Here is a 22,500-nt window from a genome sequence, read left to right on the forward strand (position 1 = left end):
ACATTTTCCTTCGTGGCTGCAACTTTGTTCATACATATATATATATATATATATATATATATATATATATATATATATATATATATATATATATATATATGTCACATATATAGTATATAAATACTAGCCTGACCAACCCAATGTACGAATGTATTTATGTAAGCATGTATATATCACACACACACACACACACACACACACCCCCCCCCCCCCACACACATATATATATATATATATCCTATATATATATATATAGCTGACCAACCCAGCACTGCTCGGGTAATCTCTGAATGACAACTGATAAACTCTCTCTGTCTCCTCTCTCATTCCTGTTAAAATAACTGCTTCAGTTACATTGCCAACATTTTTGACATTTTACATTTCAACACTTCTCGTCCCCCATTAGTATCGGGGCTGAACTTGTCCCAGAGACCTCGAAAACTATGGATTAAACTCTAATATCTGTAGTTTTTGGTTATTTTTATATGACACCACCGTCCCACCCCTTCTCACATCACCCCCCAGTTCCCATTAGGACTGAACTTAGACTTAAAGGGCATTGAGAGAGTCACTATTCATCTCAATGACCTCAAAAACTATGAATTAGACACTAACATCTGTATTTTTGTTTTATTTTTACATGTCACCACCTTTCCACACCTCTTCACCCCCCTTTCCTATTGGGGCTGAACTTGGACTGAAAGAGCTTTGAGAGTGTCACTATTCATCCCAGCAACCTTGAAAACTATGGATTAGACGCTAATATCTGCCATTTTCTGTAATTCTTCATCACCCCCTTCCCATCCCTTTCAGGGGTGAACTTGTACTTAAACGCCATCGTGACTGTCATTCTTCTCATCCCTTCCTGCACAGCCCCCACCCGCTTTACCCAACCAATGGTCCAATTTCAATTATATTTTCACCATGACCTTTCTCAGTTGAATATGACTAATATATAAACTCACCATAATCGGCCAAGAAATGTTGATTTGTATACAAACAAACAAACATACAGATATTTTCTCGTTTATAATAATATAAAGAGATATTATATAATATATCTATATTAATATAATATATAATATATAATATAAGATAATATATATATATTAATATATATTATTATATATCGAGCTACAATGTCCTTTAATATCTAATTCGCTCTACTCGGAATTAATATATTTTCATATATGCTTAAAACCGAAGGGGAATTTTTTCTCGATAATAGATTTGCCTGGACCAGGGCGCGAACCTATGGATCCTTTCAAACCCAGGAACGTCAGTGAAGCTTTACCTACTACACCTGGGTTTGAAAGGATCCATAGGTTCGCGCCCTGGTCCAGGCAAATCTATTATCGAGAAAAAATTCCCCTTCGGTTAAGCATATATGAAAATATATTAATTCGAGGTGAGCGAATTAGATATTAAAGGACATTGTAGCTCGATATATGTATATGAATCACGGAAATGTGATATGACTTATATATATATATATATATATATATATATATATATATATATATATATGTGTGTGTGTGTGTGTGTGTAATATATATATATATATATATATATATATATATATATACATATATATATATATATATATATATATATATATATAATATATATATACGTACATATATATATATATATATTATATATATATATATATATATATATATATATATATATATGTATTATATATATATTATATATATATTATATATATATATATATATATATATATATATATATATATATATATATATATATATATATATATATATATATGCGTACGTGGGCGTCAATGCGTGTCTTTCTATATGTATGCTTGCATGTATATCCACACATACTCTACCTTAGATTACAAAGTATGGCTGACAGCATATTAGTTTCTTATTGAATTTGAGACTGAAAATTGAATGATCTATTTTAGAATCTAATAATTGACCATATCTTCTTAATGTAAAGGACAAGTAAAAATATCAAATATGGTGTACATGAAAATAAAACAAAAACATCCAATGTTTTATTTTTGCTATTCCGTGATGAGCTACGTAAAAAAAACATGCGTATTTAAATATATAATTTTTATTATGTACCTCACCACAGTATAAGAAATAAATCACTGAGTTATTCATAAGACAACAATAATGAAAACTTTTGTCTCTTATTTTGATTAGCACCTTATTTGATATTTTCTATTCGTTCTTTTCGTTTGCTAAATTTGAATTTCAGATTAGTAGCTTAAGTTACCTTCATCAAAAATTGAGAATGTTTTCAAATCTCTTGAAGTAAACTAAATACGAAAGCGAAATACTCAATTTTTGTCCCAAATAAAAGTAATATGCGACCTGTTATATTTTGTAACCTATATCAAAGGAAAATATGACATTTCATAAAACGAAAACAGTTTTTGTAAGCTGTAATGTTTTGGCAAGTACGATATTTCTATAATAACATGCGCGGTTTGTGTTTCTAAAACTTATTTATCTGATTTGTTCGTTGTTTAACAGCTCTATCAAAGACAAGAAATACCTGTTTAAATATTATGTAATCAGAACGAATAATGTAAACAGAATAAAAGACCGTAAAAAGACAACAAAACGTGTTTACAAACCAAAACGAAAGCTGTTGCACATTATGACATCCATTACTCCCATTCAAAACAAAGATCTCCGATTCATCACACGTGTTTCCGTGGCAACGGCGTCGCGCCTGTAGTGCCAGACGTACGATTAGCGATTAAGCTCTCTCCTCCCACCTCCCTCACTCCCTCCTTCTCTCTTTTTATCCCTCTTCTTCCTCTTTCCAGCAATCATCACTCGGTGACGCTTGTGCAACGGACAGTTGACTCAGTTCCATAAAAGCGTCCAAAGAAAATGGAAGTTTCATCCAATTAGCATTTCGTTTCCCCCGACCTCGTGTCGAGAGAGTTGTAAGTCAATAATGGAGCAGTTATTCTTAACATTTAAGCCCCTTTTGCCATTGGCCAATGCTGTGTGTGCCACACAGGGCCATATCGGAGAGAGGCACTTCAACTCTCAACCAGTTATCAACAAGAGGAGAGAGGGAGAGGATGTCATTCGCTCGCTCCCCGGCTTCCTCACTCGCGCCCGCTCTCTCTCTCTCTCTCTCAACTTTTTGTTTTTTTTCTCTGCGTTCACTTTTCTTGTTTTTATTAGTGTCTGAACTCACTGATGTTGAACGTCGTCTAAGAATTTTTTCTGTTTAATTGATTTTCACAATAGAGTTTGATAAATTAACTCAAATTTCTTAATAAATTGGAAACCACTAATTAAAAACCATTGTACCCATAAGGCATTGAAGTAATATCAAATGCACAACCATGACGCCGGATTACCGTCAGCCTAAGCAAATGGAAAAGACCATAACCTCAAAAACTGACTACAGTCACCAAGACTCCTGAATAAAATTTATCAATAAACTCCCGCCATTGCGAGGCGAGTTGCCGCTGCATAGTGCTGCCTACAGATGGAACCACGCTGAGCTCTCGAACGCGAGAGAGACAAAAGAAGGGAAAACGGAAAGGAGAGATTTAATTAAGAAAATGATGGAATCAGTCCAAACTTCGTCTGTTGCTCTGGCAATCCTTCTCTTGATATTTTATATGCAAGGTAAGTAAGCGCGTGAATAATATATATGTGACGAGTGAAGTTGAAGGGCTGTAATATGAGTACTACCAGCTACTAGTTATCTAGTACGACTATTATAGCTACTACTGCTGCTAGTTATGTAGTAGGTCAATAATACGTGTTGAGTGAAGTTAACAGAGTTGTCATATAAATACTTATATCATTACTACTATTGCTACTAGTTATCTAGTATCTTCTTAACAGGTGAAAGTTGAAGTTGAGAGGGTTGTAATTATATGAGCACTACTACTATTACTACTACTGCTACTAGTTATCTAGTAGGTCAATAATATGCATTGAGTGAGGTCAACTGGTTGTAATATGAGTACTGCTATCATTACTACTACTGCTACTAGTTATCTAGTAGCTTAATTACATGTGATAACTGAAGTTGAGGGGGTTGTGATTATATGAGCACTACTACTATAACTACTACTGGTGCTGGTTATCTAGTAGGCCAATAATACATATTGAGTGCTGAGTAAGTTAACAGTGTTGTAGTATGAGTACTTATATCATTACTGCTATTGCTACTAGTTATCTAGTAGGTTAATTACAGGTGATAATTGATGCTCGGAGTGTTATAATTGTATGAGTACTACTGTTATAAGTACCTCTGCTACTAGCTATCTAGTAGCTAAGTGATAATAATGCTGAGGGACAGTGAGAGCGTGACATGTATACAGTGCTTCTGCGATAGTGACAGTGTTACGGTCACAGAAATGGTACTACTACTATCACTATTACTACTGCGTTTACTACAAAAACAACTATTACCACTACTATTGTTGCTGCTCCTACTTTCCCTAGTAACTTATTACTGAAATATCCTGAGTGAAGGTGAGAGGGTCATGTGTGAGTACTATCATTGAAACTACTACCACTACTATCACACTACTAATATCACAACATTAATACTATTCTAATATTCAGAACACTTCATTCACCAAATGACAAGTATGATTTTAGCATTACTCGGGTATGTATTCTTCAGCTTAATCAATCAATGCCACGTGTCCATTACTCTTAATACTGCTTCTATCACTATAAATACTATTATTTAGTATCCAAAATATTTCATTCATAAAAGAGCATGTGTCATATCATATCCTTTCCATATTCTTATCCTAAATACATCAACGCCATATGTCAGTAATATAATTAATACCATTACTATTGACCTTACTAATTCACTTTACAGTGTCATGGCATTTGTTTACTAAACACATTTGTTTATAAAGCATCCTTTTGTATCTCCCAAGATTTCAAATCCTGTCTATTGACAGATATAATTTTGCCTTAAAGATTAAACTTACTTTTGATGTCAAGCACGAGTTATTTGCAAAAGATAACGAGGTGAATGATTTCTCTGCTTGAGAAGCAGTCAGGTGTAATTATCATGTAATCCACCTACACATGATCATGATAATTTATCCTTATAATTGATATTTCGTTTTTTGTCATTTCTTTTAAGGATATCATTACTAATATTGCTGTTTTATATAATGTATTATTATTATTATTATTATTATTATTATTATTATTATTATTATTATTATTATTATTATTATTATTCCTGCAATCAATGAATATTGTATTATTCTATTATTATTCATTTAATTATTCATTCGCCATAAGTTGATACTTTTATCCAGGGCTTACATGGACGGCATATTATATTTCATTTTTACTTATGACCTTTGTGCTTAACTATTGTTGATGTTGTTTCCGTCAATTTATAGGTGTTATTATGACAGCAGCCCTAACAATAGCAACCATAACAGTCATGCCTATAATTACTGTTATTATTATTTCCTTTCCAATATACCTTCTCCCTTGAAAGTGGGCGTGGCCCAAGTAGATCTTTCCCCTCCTATAATTGGAGGCACTGTACATTTAGAGTTGGGTTATAATGCAGGTCTTACTAAAGAAAGGTTTGTTTTCGTCACGTAAACATTGAAAGGTCTTTAATAAGAACGAATGTTTGTCTGATCAACAGTAATGTCTACCTAAACAGACAAGGTCGAGAATAAACAGAGTAAGACCTTGAGATACCTTCCTGTTGAAAATGGTTACCAGTAGTTCTCTAATTCCTGAACATATAATTTGAATGTGTTAAGTACCCTCCATTGAGTCTTTGATATCAGTATCCCTAACCAACAGGAATAGCTTCGTGGAACAGTAATCTTTTTATTGATAATATCATATTCATAGATCCTTTTATCATACTTTGACAAGACATGTCTTATGCTCACTCATGTATTCTTTCATTTAATACTGGCGTTTTACCAACAGATGTTCGACTACCATAGTCTAGCGTTAATGAATCATTTATACTCTTCGCAGATCAAAATTCAACCTCAATACCTATATAGATTCACCAAACGAAGTTCAATTGCCGTAGCTAAGTCGTAGTAAATCATTTATACTCCTCACAAATCGATGCTTAAACTCCAGAACTATATTACCAATGAAAAATTAATTCATCTTATAAATTTGAATGAAACCTGTTTCCTAGCTTCTATCCCTAAATCTTAACGAAGAAATACACGAGGACAGGCGTGTTTAATAAACAAAATCAGACGACTCTAAAGGGAAGATATGAGAAATGATATAACTGAGCCCTCCTGATAGTGTCATGTGTTGCTTGTTAGGCATAACGAGAAAAGGTCAACATCATGAGGTGAAATAATACGAGCATTCGAGAACCACGTGTGATAGATTTTATATTCATATCTTTATTCTCCTCAGAGATGTAACACTGAATGAAATACGATTACTCATATGGGTAATTTATGGTAAAATAAACAAACTTAACCACATACTTTCAATAAAAAAACATGCACATATAACATACACGCACCAACTCATATATAAATATATATATTATATATATATATATATATATATATAATATATATAGATATATATATATATACATACACACACACACACACACACACATATTATAGTATATATATATATATATATTATATATATATATTATACACACACACACACACATATATATATACACACACATCTTTATTTCACACCTACGACCATAAACTTGCCCACATAAATTCTCGAGGCAATGCACGTAAAAATAACCCAAAGCACCTAAAATAAAATGTACGAGAAAAATATATTTCTCTCATGTGAGAATTGGAAATATTGAATGTGAAAATCCACCGAAATAAAAAAAAGAAAAAAAAATAGGACGGAAGTAAGCGCCAACAACAAAGGTTAAAAAAGTGTAAAATGAAATTTAATAATCTCGAACGAAATCGAATTTAGAAAGGTACAAATGTAACAAAAGTCGGTGTGAAAAGTTAACAGATGCAGTTTAGGGGTGAGAATTCTGGTATCTATATTTATTACTATTTTCATTACTATTGCCGTTGTTACTGTAATTATGTGATAATTGAAATGGTTTTACATGCTAATAAATACTGTTTCAAACTATTCAACTAAATCTAGTTATGTATGATAATTCATAGTAAAAATAGCAATGTTACTGCATTTATTATTCTTAAAAATGATTTTACTGTTGGCATGTGATAATGTAAATGGTTTTACATACTAGCAAATACTGTTTTAAACTATTCAGTTGCTAATTATGTCAGTTTCTGAGTTTTTAGATTCTCTCACAAATGCCGAATGATAATGAATAATAGAAATATTAATATTCTTGTCCTTATTTGTTTAAGTAAAAACAATGAACTGCCGGAATAGTTTTCATGTGTGTATTCGAATTCTATAAGTTGCTGACAATTTAACTTGTCCCATAAATGCTGCATAATAATGAATAGTAAAAATATTAATGTCTTTACATTTATTACCCCCAAAAGAAGTTAACTGCCAGAATAGTTTTCATTGTCTATTCGATTCTATGGGCACTGTGCATTAATATATTGTTTTAGTTTGCGTTATTTTATTTATTCATTATGTATGATAATTCATAGTAAAAATAGCAAATGTTATCTGTGCATTAATATATTGATTCTAGTTTGCGTTATTTTATTTATTCATTATGTATGATAATTCATAGTAAAAATAGCAATGTTACTGCATTTATTATTCTTAAAAATGATTTTACTGTTGGCATGTGATAATGTAAATGGTTTTACATACTAGTAAATACTGTTTTAAACTATTCAGTTGCTAATTATGTCAGTTTCTTAGTTTTTAGATTCTCTCACAAATGCCGAATGATAATGAATAATAGAAATATTAATATTCTTGCCCTTATTTGTTTAAGTAAAAACAATGAACTGCCGGAATAGTTTTCATGTGTGCATTCGAATTCTATAAGTTGCTGACAATTTAACTTGTCCCATAAATGCTGCATAATAATGAATAGTAAAAATATTATTGTCTTTACATTTATTACTCCCCAAAAAAAGTTAACTGCCAGAATAGCTTTCATTGTCTATTTGATTCTATGGGCACTGTGCATTCATATATTGATTTTAGTTTGCGATATTTTATTTATTCATTATTTATTATTTTTGTTGCTCTAAAAACTGCTGCCGATTCTTCATTAACTCTGTTGTGTTTTCTAACTCAAACGTATTACACTGAGTTTACACCAGACTCCTAATATCCCTTGCAAATTTCACTGACTTCCATTTTTGAAAAGTTGATTGCTGAAAATGATTCCGTCAAGATACTATGCAAAGTAATTAAAAGTGCTTTACCTGCAAATGTTATAAGCTAAAGCAGTCTGCCATGTGAAAATCCATCTTCACTACATTTATAATCTCGTGCATTCCGTTTTTCATACTTTAACACTTTTGATGTACACTGTACCTGTCTTGTTACTGCTATTATTATTATTATTATTATTATTATTATTATTATTATTATTATTATTATTATTATCACTCTCAATAATCTAATACTTATTATCAAAACTAGAAATATCTATTATATTGCCTTTGCTAAAACAAACGTAAGCTACCTGGACATATGTATTTAACTGCCAATTTCTTCATCATCACTTGTTGCTTTATTATTTATTATTTATCATTTTACATTTGGCAGCTAAGAGTTATCGGATTTCGCGAAAGAATTAGCCCGAATTATTTGCGAATAATTCCTTTCAGAAGTCTGGGAATGTAGTGTTAGATTATTATAACATTTTTAATGCTCGTCAATTTGAATGAACAATTGGTCATATATGTGACGGTGTGCACGCGTGTGCCTTCTCTATATGTACACTTGCAAAATAATCATGAGTGTAAATATCTAAAAGCATACTTTTGTGTATACTTAGGCATACGTTTGTGTACAAACTACCTTGCATACGCACACATCTATACATGCATGAAGAGTCTACAAAATGTTAGGATGCCGCCATTCTTGATTTAAGAGATCACTTATACTCTGTTTTTTTTCATCTGTCCATCCGCCTGTGGTGGTTTTGTATGGCAACACTGCGTCCAGGGCTTTGGATAGTTACATTTAGCTTACATTCAACGATTATAATAATATCCTATTTCGAATATTAACGGTGTAATTCGCATACAGTAAATTATTAAAAACAACTTTTCAGTTGCAAATGTAAGCCCAGATATCCTTTTATTTACCTAAAAAAACGTACACATAGCGTAACTATCTAAAGCCCAGGGACGCAGTGTTACCATACAAAAACACCACAGGCAGATGGACAGATGAAAAAAAAACGGAGTATAGTTACAGATATGGAAGGTTAGGAGATCAAATGTTACATAGATGGCTGGTTAAACGATAAAGGGTTCAGAGGTGGCAGGCTCAGATATGTTTGGCTACAGAGATGGCTGGTTAAAAGATGAATTGTTACAGAGATGCGTGATTATAGAGATGAGTGCTTACTTACAGAGACGAGCGGTTATCAAGATGATTAGGCAGAGATGACTGGTTATAAATATAATTGGTTATCAGCTAATTTGTTACAGAGGTGAGTGGCTAAAGAATGACTGGTTACAGAGATGCATGACTGGGTGAAAGATAATTGGCTAATTCCTGAATGGTTACAGAGATGTCTGGTAAAAGATGATTTGCTACAGAGGTGATTAGTTACAGATATGACTGGTTAGATATGACTGGTCGAGGGATGACAAGTTATAGAGATGGCTGATTAATAGATGATTTGTTACAGAGAAGAGCAGTTATAGACATGACTGGTAACAGATTGGCTAAAGGTTGACTGATTACAGAGATGGCTGGTTAAAAGATGATTTGCTACATAGGTGAGTAATTATAGAAATGGCTGGTTAGAGATGATTGATTGAGGGATGACTAGTTACAGATATATGGCAAGAGACCATTTGTTAAAAAGTTACAACGACGATTGGTTAACAGAGGAGATAATGACTGAATTATCCTCATTAGAAGATACGTGAAGGGAGGGAGGGAGGGAGGGAGGGAGGGAGGGGGGAGGAAGGAGGGAGTGAGGGAGGGTCTTTGATCAAATTAAGAAGCCAGGGGAGTTAATAAAAAAAGTAGGCTATTTTTAATCCTCTTGATATAATAAGGAGAGTAGTTTGTTATGCTTAATTGATGGGAACGCGGCGCAGAGGCTATATAGCATAGGCATCAGTTTTCTGTTCGCGGAACGAGTAGGCCTAATCGGTGTTTGCTTTCTTTAGTTTTTCCATTATTCCTTATTTTCTTTTCATTCTTCCTTTATTTTATTTCTTTATGCTTCCTATTTTATTTTTTTATGCTGCCTTTATTTATCTTTTTTATACAAGAACTCATTCTATAATTTCTTTTTTTGGCTTTGAATATTCTTCAGAATTTCTCTTTATAATTTGTGAAATAATAATAATAATAATAATAATAATAATAATAATAATAATAATAATAACTCATTTCCTAATAATTTCAGAATTTAACGACTACTATTACATTTTATTCAAAACAAATTTTTTTAACATTAAAATAAAAAAAAGTAAAAATACATATTCCACGTTAGTGTAACAGATTATGTTTAATAATAAATAATAATAATTTAGTAGGGAAAAACTCTCTATCACGAGAGTATATATAATGTTCTAAAGGGTCCACAATAATACAAAGTGTAAAAAGTCCGTGTATAATTTTGAAGACTTTACAGAAAGCTTTCGAACCCTTCCCTGGGTTCATCTTCAGTCCAAATCTGAATATAAACCCAGGGAAGGGTTCGAAAGCTTTCTGTAAAGTCTTCAAAATTATACACGGACTTTTTACTTTGTATTATTGTGGACCCTTTAGAATAATAATAATAATAATAATAATAATAATAATAATAATAATAATAATAATAATACGCAACAAGAATTATAATAAATATAATTAGTAGTGAAAATAATTATAACATAAACAATTGTGTTTGACATTCGTAACTGGGCACTAGAGTTTAAAGAAAAGACTAACATACCAGTAAATGGCTCAGTCACAGAAAACGAACAAGATTTCAAACATGTTAAAATATATGTTACAAATATGACAAGGGAAATTATTTTGGGAAATGTTGAGGTGGCTTATCTGACGATGTGACATTGGAATGTAATAACTATTTAGAATATTATGTCATAACTGAAAAAGAATAAAGTAGCCTTATAAAGGATTTTCTTGGGACATAGCATAAAAATAAATCGGTTTAGAGTGGAGGATAGTGATGATTCCTCAGTAAAATCTTAGGAATTAAAAAAAAGATAATGATTGTATAACGTTTTGAAAAAACAGTACAGCACACTTGAGATTATAATCTCTGGATATAATATGAGAAATGAACACGAGCAGAATATTTACAATTGCCATTTCACTTCGCATTTAGAAAGAAACGAATGATAAGATGTTTTAGAAAGTATTATACAACGATGTAATATAAAAAAAAAAATGACATGAAGAAATGCTGACGATGATGATAACGGCAATTAGTAGTATTATTTTCTATTAATATTACGAATTAGTCTGAACATTCATTGAAGCAAAACAAACTTTAAAATCTGTTGATATGGAAAGGAAACTTCAAGACTGAAGTGTCCACATGTAAAAAATGATATGACTTTATGAAATTCAAGCACAAGGCCACTTCCGGCCATTAAGTGCTTATGACAAGACAGAAGGAGTTAAAGTGGTTGAACAGCATGAAAAAGTGATCCAGAAATTAAAGGAGATGAAGTACAAGAATCTAAAAGTGGAACTGGGAGAAAACTCCAAAGCTGTACTAAGAATTAATAGTTAGAGAGGTTGAACAGAAAGAGTGAATAAAATAAGTGGGAATGGAGGTATGGTCATTGGTTAAAAAGTGGGTGTAGATAGGGCCGGAAGAGATGCTGCAAACAACCTAAATAAAAATGAAAAACGAAGTAAATAATAACAAAGGACCACTTACGATACCCAAAACCAATACACAAACAGCAAAATAAAAAGAAATAACAACACTACTCAGAAAAAGAAGGTAATAAGTAGACAAAAAAAAAAAAATCCCTATTATGACGAAACATTTACCCGACAGAAACTATTCTACTATGAATTATTGGGGATAATAAGTTCATAAACATTACTCACAAGGGATCGCGGAAAAGAAAATTCGATGATAAAAGAGTAGATCAGACTAAGAAAGTTTCAAATACCTTAATTAAAGGAGTAAGTAATTTGTTATATTTCTTTCAGCCCCAGGATGGTTTTCAGGGAAGTTCATGTCTGGGGAAATTTTATATACTGAAGGAGAGGCTGGTAGCTGGTTTTTGTCAAGTAAAGGCTTTGGGGTTATGGGGTGACTTTGTTTATATATCTATATATATATAGTTTTATTAATATAGATTCTATATATATATATATAACATACTATATTATTTATTATCTATATATAGACATATTCTATATATATATATAATATATATAATAATATAATCTATATATTACTGTAGATATAATAACAAACTCACATATTAGTGTTAATTTATAGAAATATAATTTGTTTAACAAATTAATCTACTATATATAATATTAATTATATATATGTAATTTTTTAATATCATATATATGTATATGTTATTATATATATATTGTTATATCATATAATTCTAGTATATATGTATATTTGTAATATGTATATAATATATTTACTACTGTTATGGATATAATATATATATATATATATAACAATAACCAACTCACTTATATAATAATTGTAGATGTAATTTTATGTATATATTATATTATATATATATAATATATTAAGTATATATATATATATTATATAAAATAATAAATACATCTAATATTATATTATAATATATATGTATATGATATAATTTTATGTGATATATTTATTATATATATATAGATCTATATATTCTATATATTAATATGTATATAAATAACAACTCACATATATATAAATTACTAGATATAACTATATATGTTATATATATAATATATATATATACGTATATATAGAGATATATATAGATATATAGATGATACAATATATATATATATATATATTAATAATCTATATATGTATATATATATTATGTTAATATATATATATATATATAAAAAATAATATATAATATATATATTATAATAAAAAACGCACATATATATAATTAATAGATACAAATACTATATATATAGGATATATATATATATCTATATATATATATATTATATATATATATATTATATATGTTATCGTCATATAACTTTATTAATATAAGCTGAATGTAGAAACGCAGTTCTAAAATAAAAAAAAAACTGTAAAAAGAATTTTTCACAACTTTATCGTGCATTTCTCAGGCTAAATAATAACTTGAATAAAAAAATCTCTCAAATAACAAACAGTCAACTTCATTGTTGTCTAATTCCATTAAATAAAACATTTGAAATTAATTTACCTAAACATTGTTAAAATCAAACGACTGCTGTCAATTAAGTGCTGTCTATACCAATATTTTATGGGGATCAGTGTTGACCCATTTCTGAACATTGTTGAAATCAAATAAGTGTTGTCTATACCATTATTTTATGAGGGGACACGTGTTGACACATACCTAAACATTGTTAAAATAAAAAAAGTGATGTCTATATAAATACTTTATGAATGGGACCGTTTTGACCCATATCTAAACATTATAAGAATCAAATAAGCGCTGACTATATTACTATTTTATGACAGAACCAATGATGACCCTGTGTGACCGGCCAAGCCAAGCAAAATTTCATTCATTCTTTTGCAATAGCATTTGAAGTCTTGGGAATTTGCGTCTTTGCATTATTATTATTATTATTATTATTATTATTATTATTATTATTATTATTATTATTATTATTTTATTATTATTATTATTATTATTATTATTATTATTATAATTATTATTATTGTTAGTTTTAGAAAATTTATTACTGGAGTGTTTTTACATCAAACAAAACAATAATGTCAATTTCATAACAGAAGTGATGATTATGTTATTAAAATAATGACTCAGTACGTAATTATTTACGTTTAATATTAAAATAACAGTTCAGTTAGCCGTGAATAAGATTTATAACTTCAATGATAAGAATTAATAATTGGAAACACAACAGGACCAAACTGCGGAAACGAAAGTTCTAATGCGCCATCTCTCTTACAGCAGCTGTCCTCCCTAAGCTTTATGCTCTCCATTTCAATTGCCCCACGATACTTTCATCTGCCTTATGGTTTTGGGTAGTTATTCATATTACTTCAGTGATAAATATTACAATCAATATGCATATCTCAATGAACAATAAACATGCTTTCATAATTCCTTAAAATATTCCCTAATTACTATTACTATTATTATTATTATTATTATTATTATTATTATTATTATTATTATTATTATTATAATAATAATAATAATAATAATAATAATAATAATAATAATAATAATAATAATTAATAATATTAATAATTAATAATATAATAATAATTATTATTATTATTATTATTGTATATAGCCACTTTTTGCAGTGTCTCTTAATTACCAGATTTTCCGGTTGCTCGTTGGCGAGAGAGAGAGAGAAGAGAGAGAGAGAGAGAGAGAGAGAGAGGGGTTGGGGAACAGGAATAAGACCCTAGGGATAAGAAACACGACTGGAAATGACAGAACCCAGCCCTAGTCGTTGTTAATAACCCTCCTGGTTTATGAGGAAAGAACATTAACCTATTTTTATAGGTGTTCGTGGTTTGTCCCTCCATTTTTTTTCTTTTTTTTTTTTGCGGTTGTATTGTTCTCTACAAGTTTTTGTGTTTGGTTCATTTTGTAAGTATACGCATACAGAATTTACATTGAATATACATATTGATAAGGGCATACTTAAACATTAAATATAAAATATATATGCATGTGTATGTATACATAAACTTTATATATACATATATAGATGTATATATATATATATATATATATATATATATATATATATATATATATATATTATATAAATTCCTTTTTTATATGGAAGTTTTGTCAAAATGTGTCGACTGAAGTTGATGAAGGTATAAGCAATGTTTAGCGATGATGGTAATTGTAATAATTGCGATAATCATAATTATAACAGGGGTAGAATAGAAATAAAGGGTAAATCTTAGTGTAGCTTTTAATGTATGTATATATATATATATATATATATATATATATATATATATATATATATATATATATATTTATATATATGTGTGTGTGTGTGTGTGTGTGTGTGTGCGTGTGTGGGTATGCATGTGTATGTATACATATAAACTATATATATATCTATATATATATATATATATATATATATATATATATATCTATTTCACCCTGCTATAATTATGATTATCGCAATTATTACAATTACCATCACCGCTAAACATTGCTTATACCTTCATCAACTTCAGTCGACACATTTTGACAAAACTTCCATATAAAAAAAGAATTAAATCCACATTTCCGTATTTCAACCTCAACATTATCTCATAAACCCCATCGCATATTTAAGCAGCTGGTTTTGTCGACAGTCCTCACTTTTAAGGTGACTTCAAAGTCATTCAGAAAACCGTCCGGATATTGTACTTTTATCCGGCAGGTTGGGGATAATAACACGGTAGGAGGGAGAGTGATAACCCGTGCCATGACTTGAAGTTTTATTTACTTTTTTTATTATTATTATTTTTGTGGAGGGCTGGTGTACAATAATTATCAACGGTAGCTACATTTTAGACGTCGTATGTTCCCCAAGGTATATTAACGTGCTTAACTATTTCTGTCGTACATTCCGTAAAAAAAACAGTGTTTAATTACCTTTCACCCGTAATGAAGCCATTATATTCTATTTTACAATTTACAGTATTTTTTTAGATAATAATAATAATATTAATAATAATAATAAATGGTGAGGAAATCCAGTGGTGTAATTATAAATATATATTACATAAATATATATACTAACACTTATACCACTGTGGATTTCCTCACCATTATAGAGACTCATGGTATTATTCTCATACAATAATAATAATAATAATAATAATAATAATAATAATAATAATAATAACAATAATAATAATAATAATAATAATATAATAATAATAATAATAATAATAATAATAATAATAAAATAACAACATCTTGAAGAATTCAAACTAGTATTTTTTCTTGCAGTAACAAAGAATTTGTTTTGTTTAATAATAATAATAATAATAATAATAATAATTAATAATAATAATAATAATACTAATAAAATAATAAAGATCTTGGAGAATACAAGCGATTATTTTTTCCTTAAATTTACATAGAATTGGTTTTGTGAAGTTGTTAATAATAATAATAATCAAGAGATCTTGCAAAATTCTATTTCGTGAAACTTATTCAGGTTAGAGCTGTAACTCCATACTTCTAACATGTAAAAAAAAAAAAAAAAAATCCACTAGATCCCATTCATCGATTCCTTATCATAAAAAAAAATATTCCATCACAAAAAGAAAATTTGATTTATTTTGAAAAATGTAATCCCTGAGAAAACGTAATGATAATAAGCTTCTCGGAAATGTTTAACTCTAAGCTCAATTATTCACGTTCGTACGACGCTTTCTTGCTCTTCCCTTATCTTTCCGGTGTTCATGCGGCTGTCGTCTCTCAGCCCTCCCCAAACTGGGAAGAGAGAGAGAGAGAGAGAGAGAGAGAGAGAGAGAGAGAGAGACTGGAATCTAGATCCGTAACGCATTTGAAGAGAGAGAGAGAGAGAGAGAGAGAGAGAGAGAGAGAGACTAGAATAGATCTGCAACGCATTTACACCGAGAGAGATAGAGAAGGAGAGAGAATGTAAAAGCACTAATTTAAGACAGCAAGGCATTTGAGAGAGAGAGAGAGAGAGAGAGAGAGAGAGAGAGAGAGAGAGAGAGAGAGACGACGTTTATTTTCATCTTGCAGAAGGACGCATTATACACTAAACATTACAAGCCTCAGCGTTCCCACGTGGGATAATATAGGGCCTTATTTTTCTTTCCCTTTTCTAGTTTATTTTTTTTTATTCTTTCTTGTTTACACACTTACGCAAATGAAAATATTCTCGTTATTTTCTTCTCTAAATTATAGAAACAGTTTAGTTTTTTCTTTTATTTATCCTCTGCCATATGTGTTTCGGAAGGAACTATCTTTATCATGATAAACTGCTTTCCTTATCATGGTAATTCTGTCCATCATTACATGCTGACAGTGACATTCATTTTCATTTTAGTCAGAATTCCCTCCTCTCTCTCTCTCTCTCCGTCGCAGGCAATTTAGAGAATGGATGAAGATGCAATATTCATAAAAAAAAAAGCACAACATAACGACAACACCAGCAAGAATGACAGACTTACAGACAAACGAGGCAGACAGAGACAAACGGACAAGAACACAACAGACAGACAGTCAGAGAGACAAACCTTGGCTCCCTGATGTCTTATCCCTGGTCGACAAGCATTTAGACGGGGAGAAAGTCCGCCCGGCTGGCTGGCTGGCTGGCTGCCTCCAATGCTCTCAGGAAAACAACGAATCCGAGATCATTCGGAGAACGCTCAAAGACAGCTGTAATCTTTCTTCTCCCGGATGTTAACTGAGATTTAACTGAGATTACCCTGAGTCATTTTAGCCTGGTCTCTATAGAGGCGATTCTCTCGAGGAAATTATGTCTTCCGACGCGTGGGCGGAATTACTTTAGGCATTACCGTGTACTTAGCATGGAGTTAATTTTTTTAAGATGGGTTTTCGTGTAGTTGTTTCAGATGAAATAAAGGCTAGTTATCTGTAAGGCAGTTTACTTTCACATTACTCATAGATTGATCAAGTTTTGACATTCAGTTATAAAGGATTTGGACTTACAACGAAATGGAGAATTCCTGAAAACCCACTTATCGAAAAAGTAAAAGAAAAATTATTCTCATTCAACACGTTTTTAAATAAAACATATAATATTTTTATCACTTATATGATTGGCCATAGATAAATACCCTGGAATTCCAAAGACAGAACTTAATATCGTAAGAAATTTATTGAGTAATGTAGATAAATGAAATGCGAGACTGCACATTTACCATTATTTCACTATGATGCTTATATTCATTACATTATCATGTACCCTTCTGTAATGAATATTAATGATGTCATGTATAATAAATACACCTCCTATGTACTATACTTTACACGTACAATATTTCATTATGAATATGGCAATGGCTCGAGGATATGGTAACATTGTATTCTTCCCGCCTCTTGCCATTGCACATCAGTGTATCGTCCTGTCCTTCTCCCGAGACGGATGTCTCTCCGTCTACTTGTATATACTACTCTTAATTAATGAACCTATAGCTGGTTCACATAAGGTAGATTCTTAGAGACGTTTGTTTGGCGGCCGCTGATTGGCTGGGAGCTGCTTACCTCCCGGTACCAGCCAATCAGCGGCCGCCAAGCAAACGTCTCGTCAGCATAGGGCTCATCCAAGAATCTACCTTAAGTGAACCAGCTATACTTGCTTCTGCATAGAGTTTCCTTCCTCCCTTCAAGAGGAACAGTCACAGGATGTAGCAAGCCCTATTATGGCTCAATAAGGGGCCCCAACAACTAACTGACCCTTTTCATAGTTGCAATTTCATTCATTTGCAAGAACTGATTAACAAATAAGTAGAACATCTCATTCTGGGCTGGAAATTAACATGCTTGGGGGCTTAGAAATTGTCAATTCATGGATTTGGGAGAACTGTTTAATAAATAATTCTGAAAAACGAATTCAAGTCTGAAAACCTGCATGCACAAGGGTTAAGAGAATTGTGAATGCGTGGATTTGGAAGAACTCTTCAATAAATAATTCAGAGCAACTAACCCAAGGCTGCAAACCTGCCTGCAAAAGGACTTGGCTGACTGTAATTGCGTGGATTTGCAAGAACTGTTTGATAAATAAGCAGAACATCTCATTAATGGCAGAAAAGTGACGAGTACAAGGGCTTAGATAATCGTAAATGCGTGGACCTGTAAGTCCTGCTTAAAAAATAATTCCAGACGACTAATCTAAGCATGAGAAACAGCTCCCACAAAATAATCATTTCAACTCCTACCGGAAGTTAGACTTCACCCAAAAAACTGGATTAGGGAGAAAATGCGACACCGAGGAAATAAAAGGCGAAAGAAACAAAACGAAGGTATAGAATCCCCGAGCGGTTGGTTGACGAGGTGTGTTCGTCCAGGCATCCAATTTCACCCAAAAAACGAATTAAATTTTACTAATTAGGCCGCCAGCCGGCTCACCTGTTTGTCCTGACAGCAAAGTCAACCTTTGAAGACATGAAAAATATGATATTAGAATAAAAGAAGGGGGAATTTATTTTCGAGCCGAGCTGCGCTTTTGTTTACCTCGGAAATGGGCGAAACAAAATTCGGCCACGGGAAAAAAATCGTTTTATAAAACGAATGCGTTCTTTATTTATCGTTTAGGGCGGGTACTTAGTTTAGCCAGTAAAGCTTTTTCCCTCTAGGGCATATTTATTTTTTTCTTTATCTGAGGGTTGTTGTTGTTGACGTTGTACTAAACGATATTTTCGTCAAAAGACCATTTTTAACTGCAATTAAAAGAGAGAACTATAGCAATAGTGAAAAGTTAAAACTTATTTGGCAATGAAGAGACGCCGTTTAAAACAAATTTATACCTAATATAACCTATGCGTTTTAATTAAATTTGTTTTTCTGTGTAACAACGATACTCTAAGGGTAATAAACTCCCCGTTTAGACTTGCCGTTTTCTAGCCAGTATCTACTGTTATTTTTGGGACTGTGTAGCTTCGGGGCAGTGGACACCGTCTGCCAAGGTCGGGACTTGCCGTTATTATGACAGTGCTGTAAGAATAGTTACATAATATTTAACAATTTAACTCAAACTCAAACTTGACCAAGAGTCATTCCAATAGTAATTTTTTCCAGTGCATAAATAAGGTCGTTCCAAATATAATCATAAACACCACAATGAAAGGCAAAGTTAAATGAAGTAAATAATATTAAAAAATTTAACAAAAACTTAAAACTTGACCAATAATCTTTCCAAAAGATTTTTTTCCGGTGTAAAAATCAGGTCGTTTCAAATATAATCATAAACACGATAATAAAAAAAAGACAACGTTAAACTAGTTACATAATATTTAACAGTTTAACACAAACTCAAACTTGACCAATAATCTCTCCAAAAGTCTAATTTAACATAGAATAAATCAGGAATGATTTATCCAATGTTAAAAAAGACCTTTGGAGAGATAATTGGTAAGTTTGATTTTGTGTTAAACTGTTAAATTTTATGTAACTAGTTTAACGTCGTCTTTTATTAATAATGGTGTTTATGATTATATTTGGAATGACCTGATTTATGCACTGGAAAAAAGACTTTTGGAAAGATGATTGGTCAAGTTCGAAATATAATCATAAACACCCCAATAAAAAGGCAACGTGAAAGTTTGGCGCGCGGAAGAAAAATCCTCTTTATTGGAAAATTCGAAAAGGCCATAAAACCGGAGAGAATTTCCCTTGAATGATCCTTAATGATTCCCAATTAACAGTCATTTATAGCCAACGACCCAATCAAAGGAGAATTACTCCGCCAGAACCAATAATCGTCACTAAACGCCCCGAAACGGCCTTTTCGGGTTGTACCGAGGAAGGCGAAAAGGAGGTTTATTTTATCATTCAGAAAGTGAGAAAAATCTTCGGGGGTTGGGGGAGGGGGGAGATTTGCAATCGAAATACAGTGCCCATCGCGAGAATGAACGAATCCTAAAGGTCCTGATCTGTGTCCTCGTGTGTGGTTAGGCGGTCGGTTCTTACTGTTATTAGGGCAATTAGACAAGTGATGAGGACACAATGCGTGTTACGATGGGTTCGTTCGACCTTTTTCTCTCCAGAGGGAAAAATTGAACATAATTGTAAAGCGGTTTTCCTCCACATGATTTGGTTAAGGTTTGCAGATTCAACGTTATTGTCAGAAAAAGCACAAAGTGAGGAATGGAAGTGATAAGATAGTTGTGTATTTAATTGTAAGGAGAAAAAAATGAAAGGTTTACTGCTGGAAAAATAAAAGTTTTTCCAGCTTGGACTGCAAAACACAAGTAGAATGAATGAGAAACTAAGCCCAGCCATAAAAGTCTAAATATTTACACCCTTTTTTAATGTCTTATACAAATAGTCATGAATAACTAATGTTGATGTTTCGACTCAAAAAAGAGTATATATATATATATATATATATATATATATTATATATATATATATATATAATATAATTTGAAAATTGGTTAGTATGGAGGATTTAGAATCGTTAATCTCATATTTTGCTACATTTCAATACATTACAATTTTACAATTTTCGTGATACAAGTGTCTTACAATTTTTTCCATTCATCTCTTAAAACATTCAGGAGTTTGCTAAGCGCCCCTCACATAACAGCCCTTCGTGAGGAAACCTAATATCCATTTCCTTAAACGTACCTAATTCATTATACCAGATACGAAAACTAACTCTCAATGATTTGAGAAGCCCGAGGGTTTTATTTGCGGGTCAGTGGTGGCAGAGATTTAGCGGTTTATTTTTATGGGCCGGGTCATCACTCACGGGGTGATTCAGGGAGGGTTTATGCGGTCTATGCTGTTTATGGGGCCTTCGTGGCTCCGGAGGGCGTGACTCTTAAATGCGCATTTCGTGAAGCTACTGTACAACTAATGGATGCCCCAGGGGCATCTGAGATCAAAGGCAGATTTCTACGATGGAAGATGGTCGAGTGCTCCAATTTACGAGTGAATATTTCCTCCACAAATAACCACATGCTTTCGCGGTCTCTTATTCGCGGAAGTCGTAAAGTATGCTGGCACTGAATTACTCTTAGTAATGTGATGGTTGTAATAATTTATTAACTATTCTATGATCAGTAGAAAAAAAGTCTTATTGACTCTGCGCTGATTTACAGGGCATAGAAAGTATTGTTGAAGTTTTGACAAAGAGTGCAATAAAATATTGCAATATATGAGGAGATACCTATTTAGTGTTATGAGTGTGATTTAATGTTGTATCTTGAGTGAGAAATGATCTATTGTAGAGGATTTAAGTTATCACGGCATATCCAAAATATACTTATAGCTTATCGTGGAGGTATTTCGGGTTAAGGATGAAGAGTGTAAACACTTTAAATTACTAGGGAAAAATGAGTATTTGTGTGTACACAGTTAAATATTCTTATGTGCCTTGAACTGCGGCCAGATCTGAACTCTGATTCGTCGACTGAGAAAGGTTTGTGTAGGAAGAAGGGAATGACATGGGAGATATGAGTATTAAACAGGATGCAGATTTAGCG

The 22,500-nt window shown here is 31.6% G+C and overlaps 1 protein-coding gene across 1 annotated transcript in view; it reads left to right on the plus strand.

The window, feature by feature from the left end:
• The first annotated feature begins 2,889 nt into the window (after window positions 1–2,889).
• Window positions 2,890–22,500, plus strand: part of LOC135221534 (uncharacterized) — a 111,228-nt gene continuing 91,617 nt past the window's right edge. The window contains exon 1 of the mRNA XM_064259254.1: window positions 2,890–3,638. Within this exon, the coding sequence (XP_064115324.1) occupies window positions 3,572–3,638 (67 nt within the window). The 5' untranslated portion in view covers window positions 2,890–3,571. The remainder of the gene's footprint in view (window positions 3,639–22,500) is intronic.

The sequence above is a fragment of the Macrobrachium nipponense genome, chromosome 2 (genome assembly GCF_015104395.2).
Source record: "Macrobrachium nipponense isolate FS-2020 chromosome 2, ASM1510439v2, whole genome shotgun sequence".
Lineage (NCBI taxonomy): Eukaryota > Metazoa > Arthropoda > Malacostraca > Decapoda > Palaemonidae > Macrobrachium > Macrobrachium nipponense.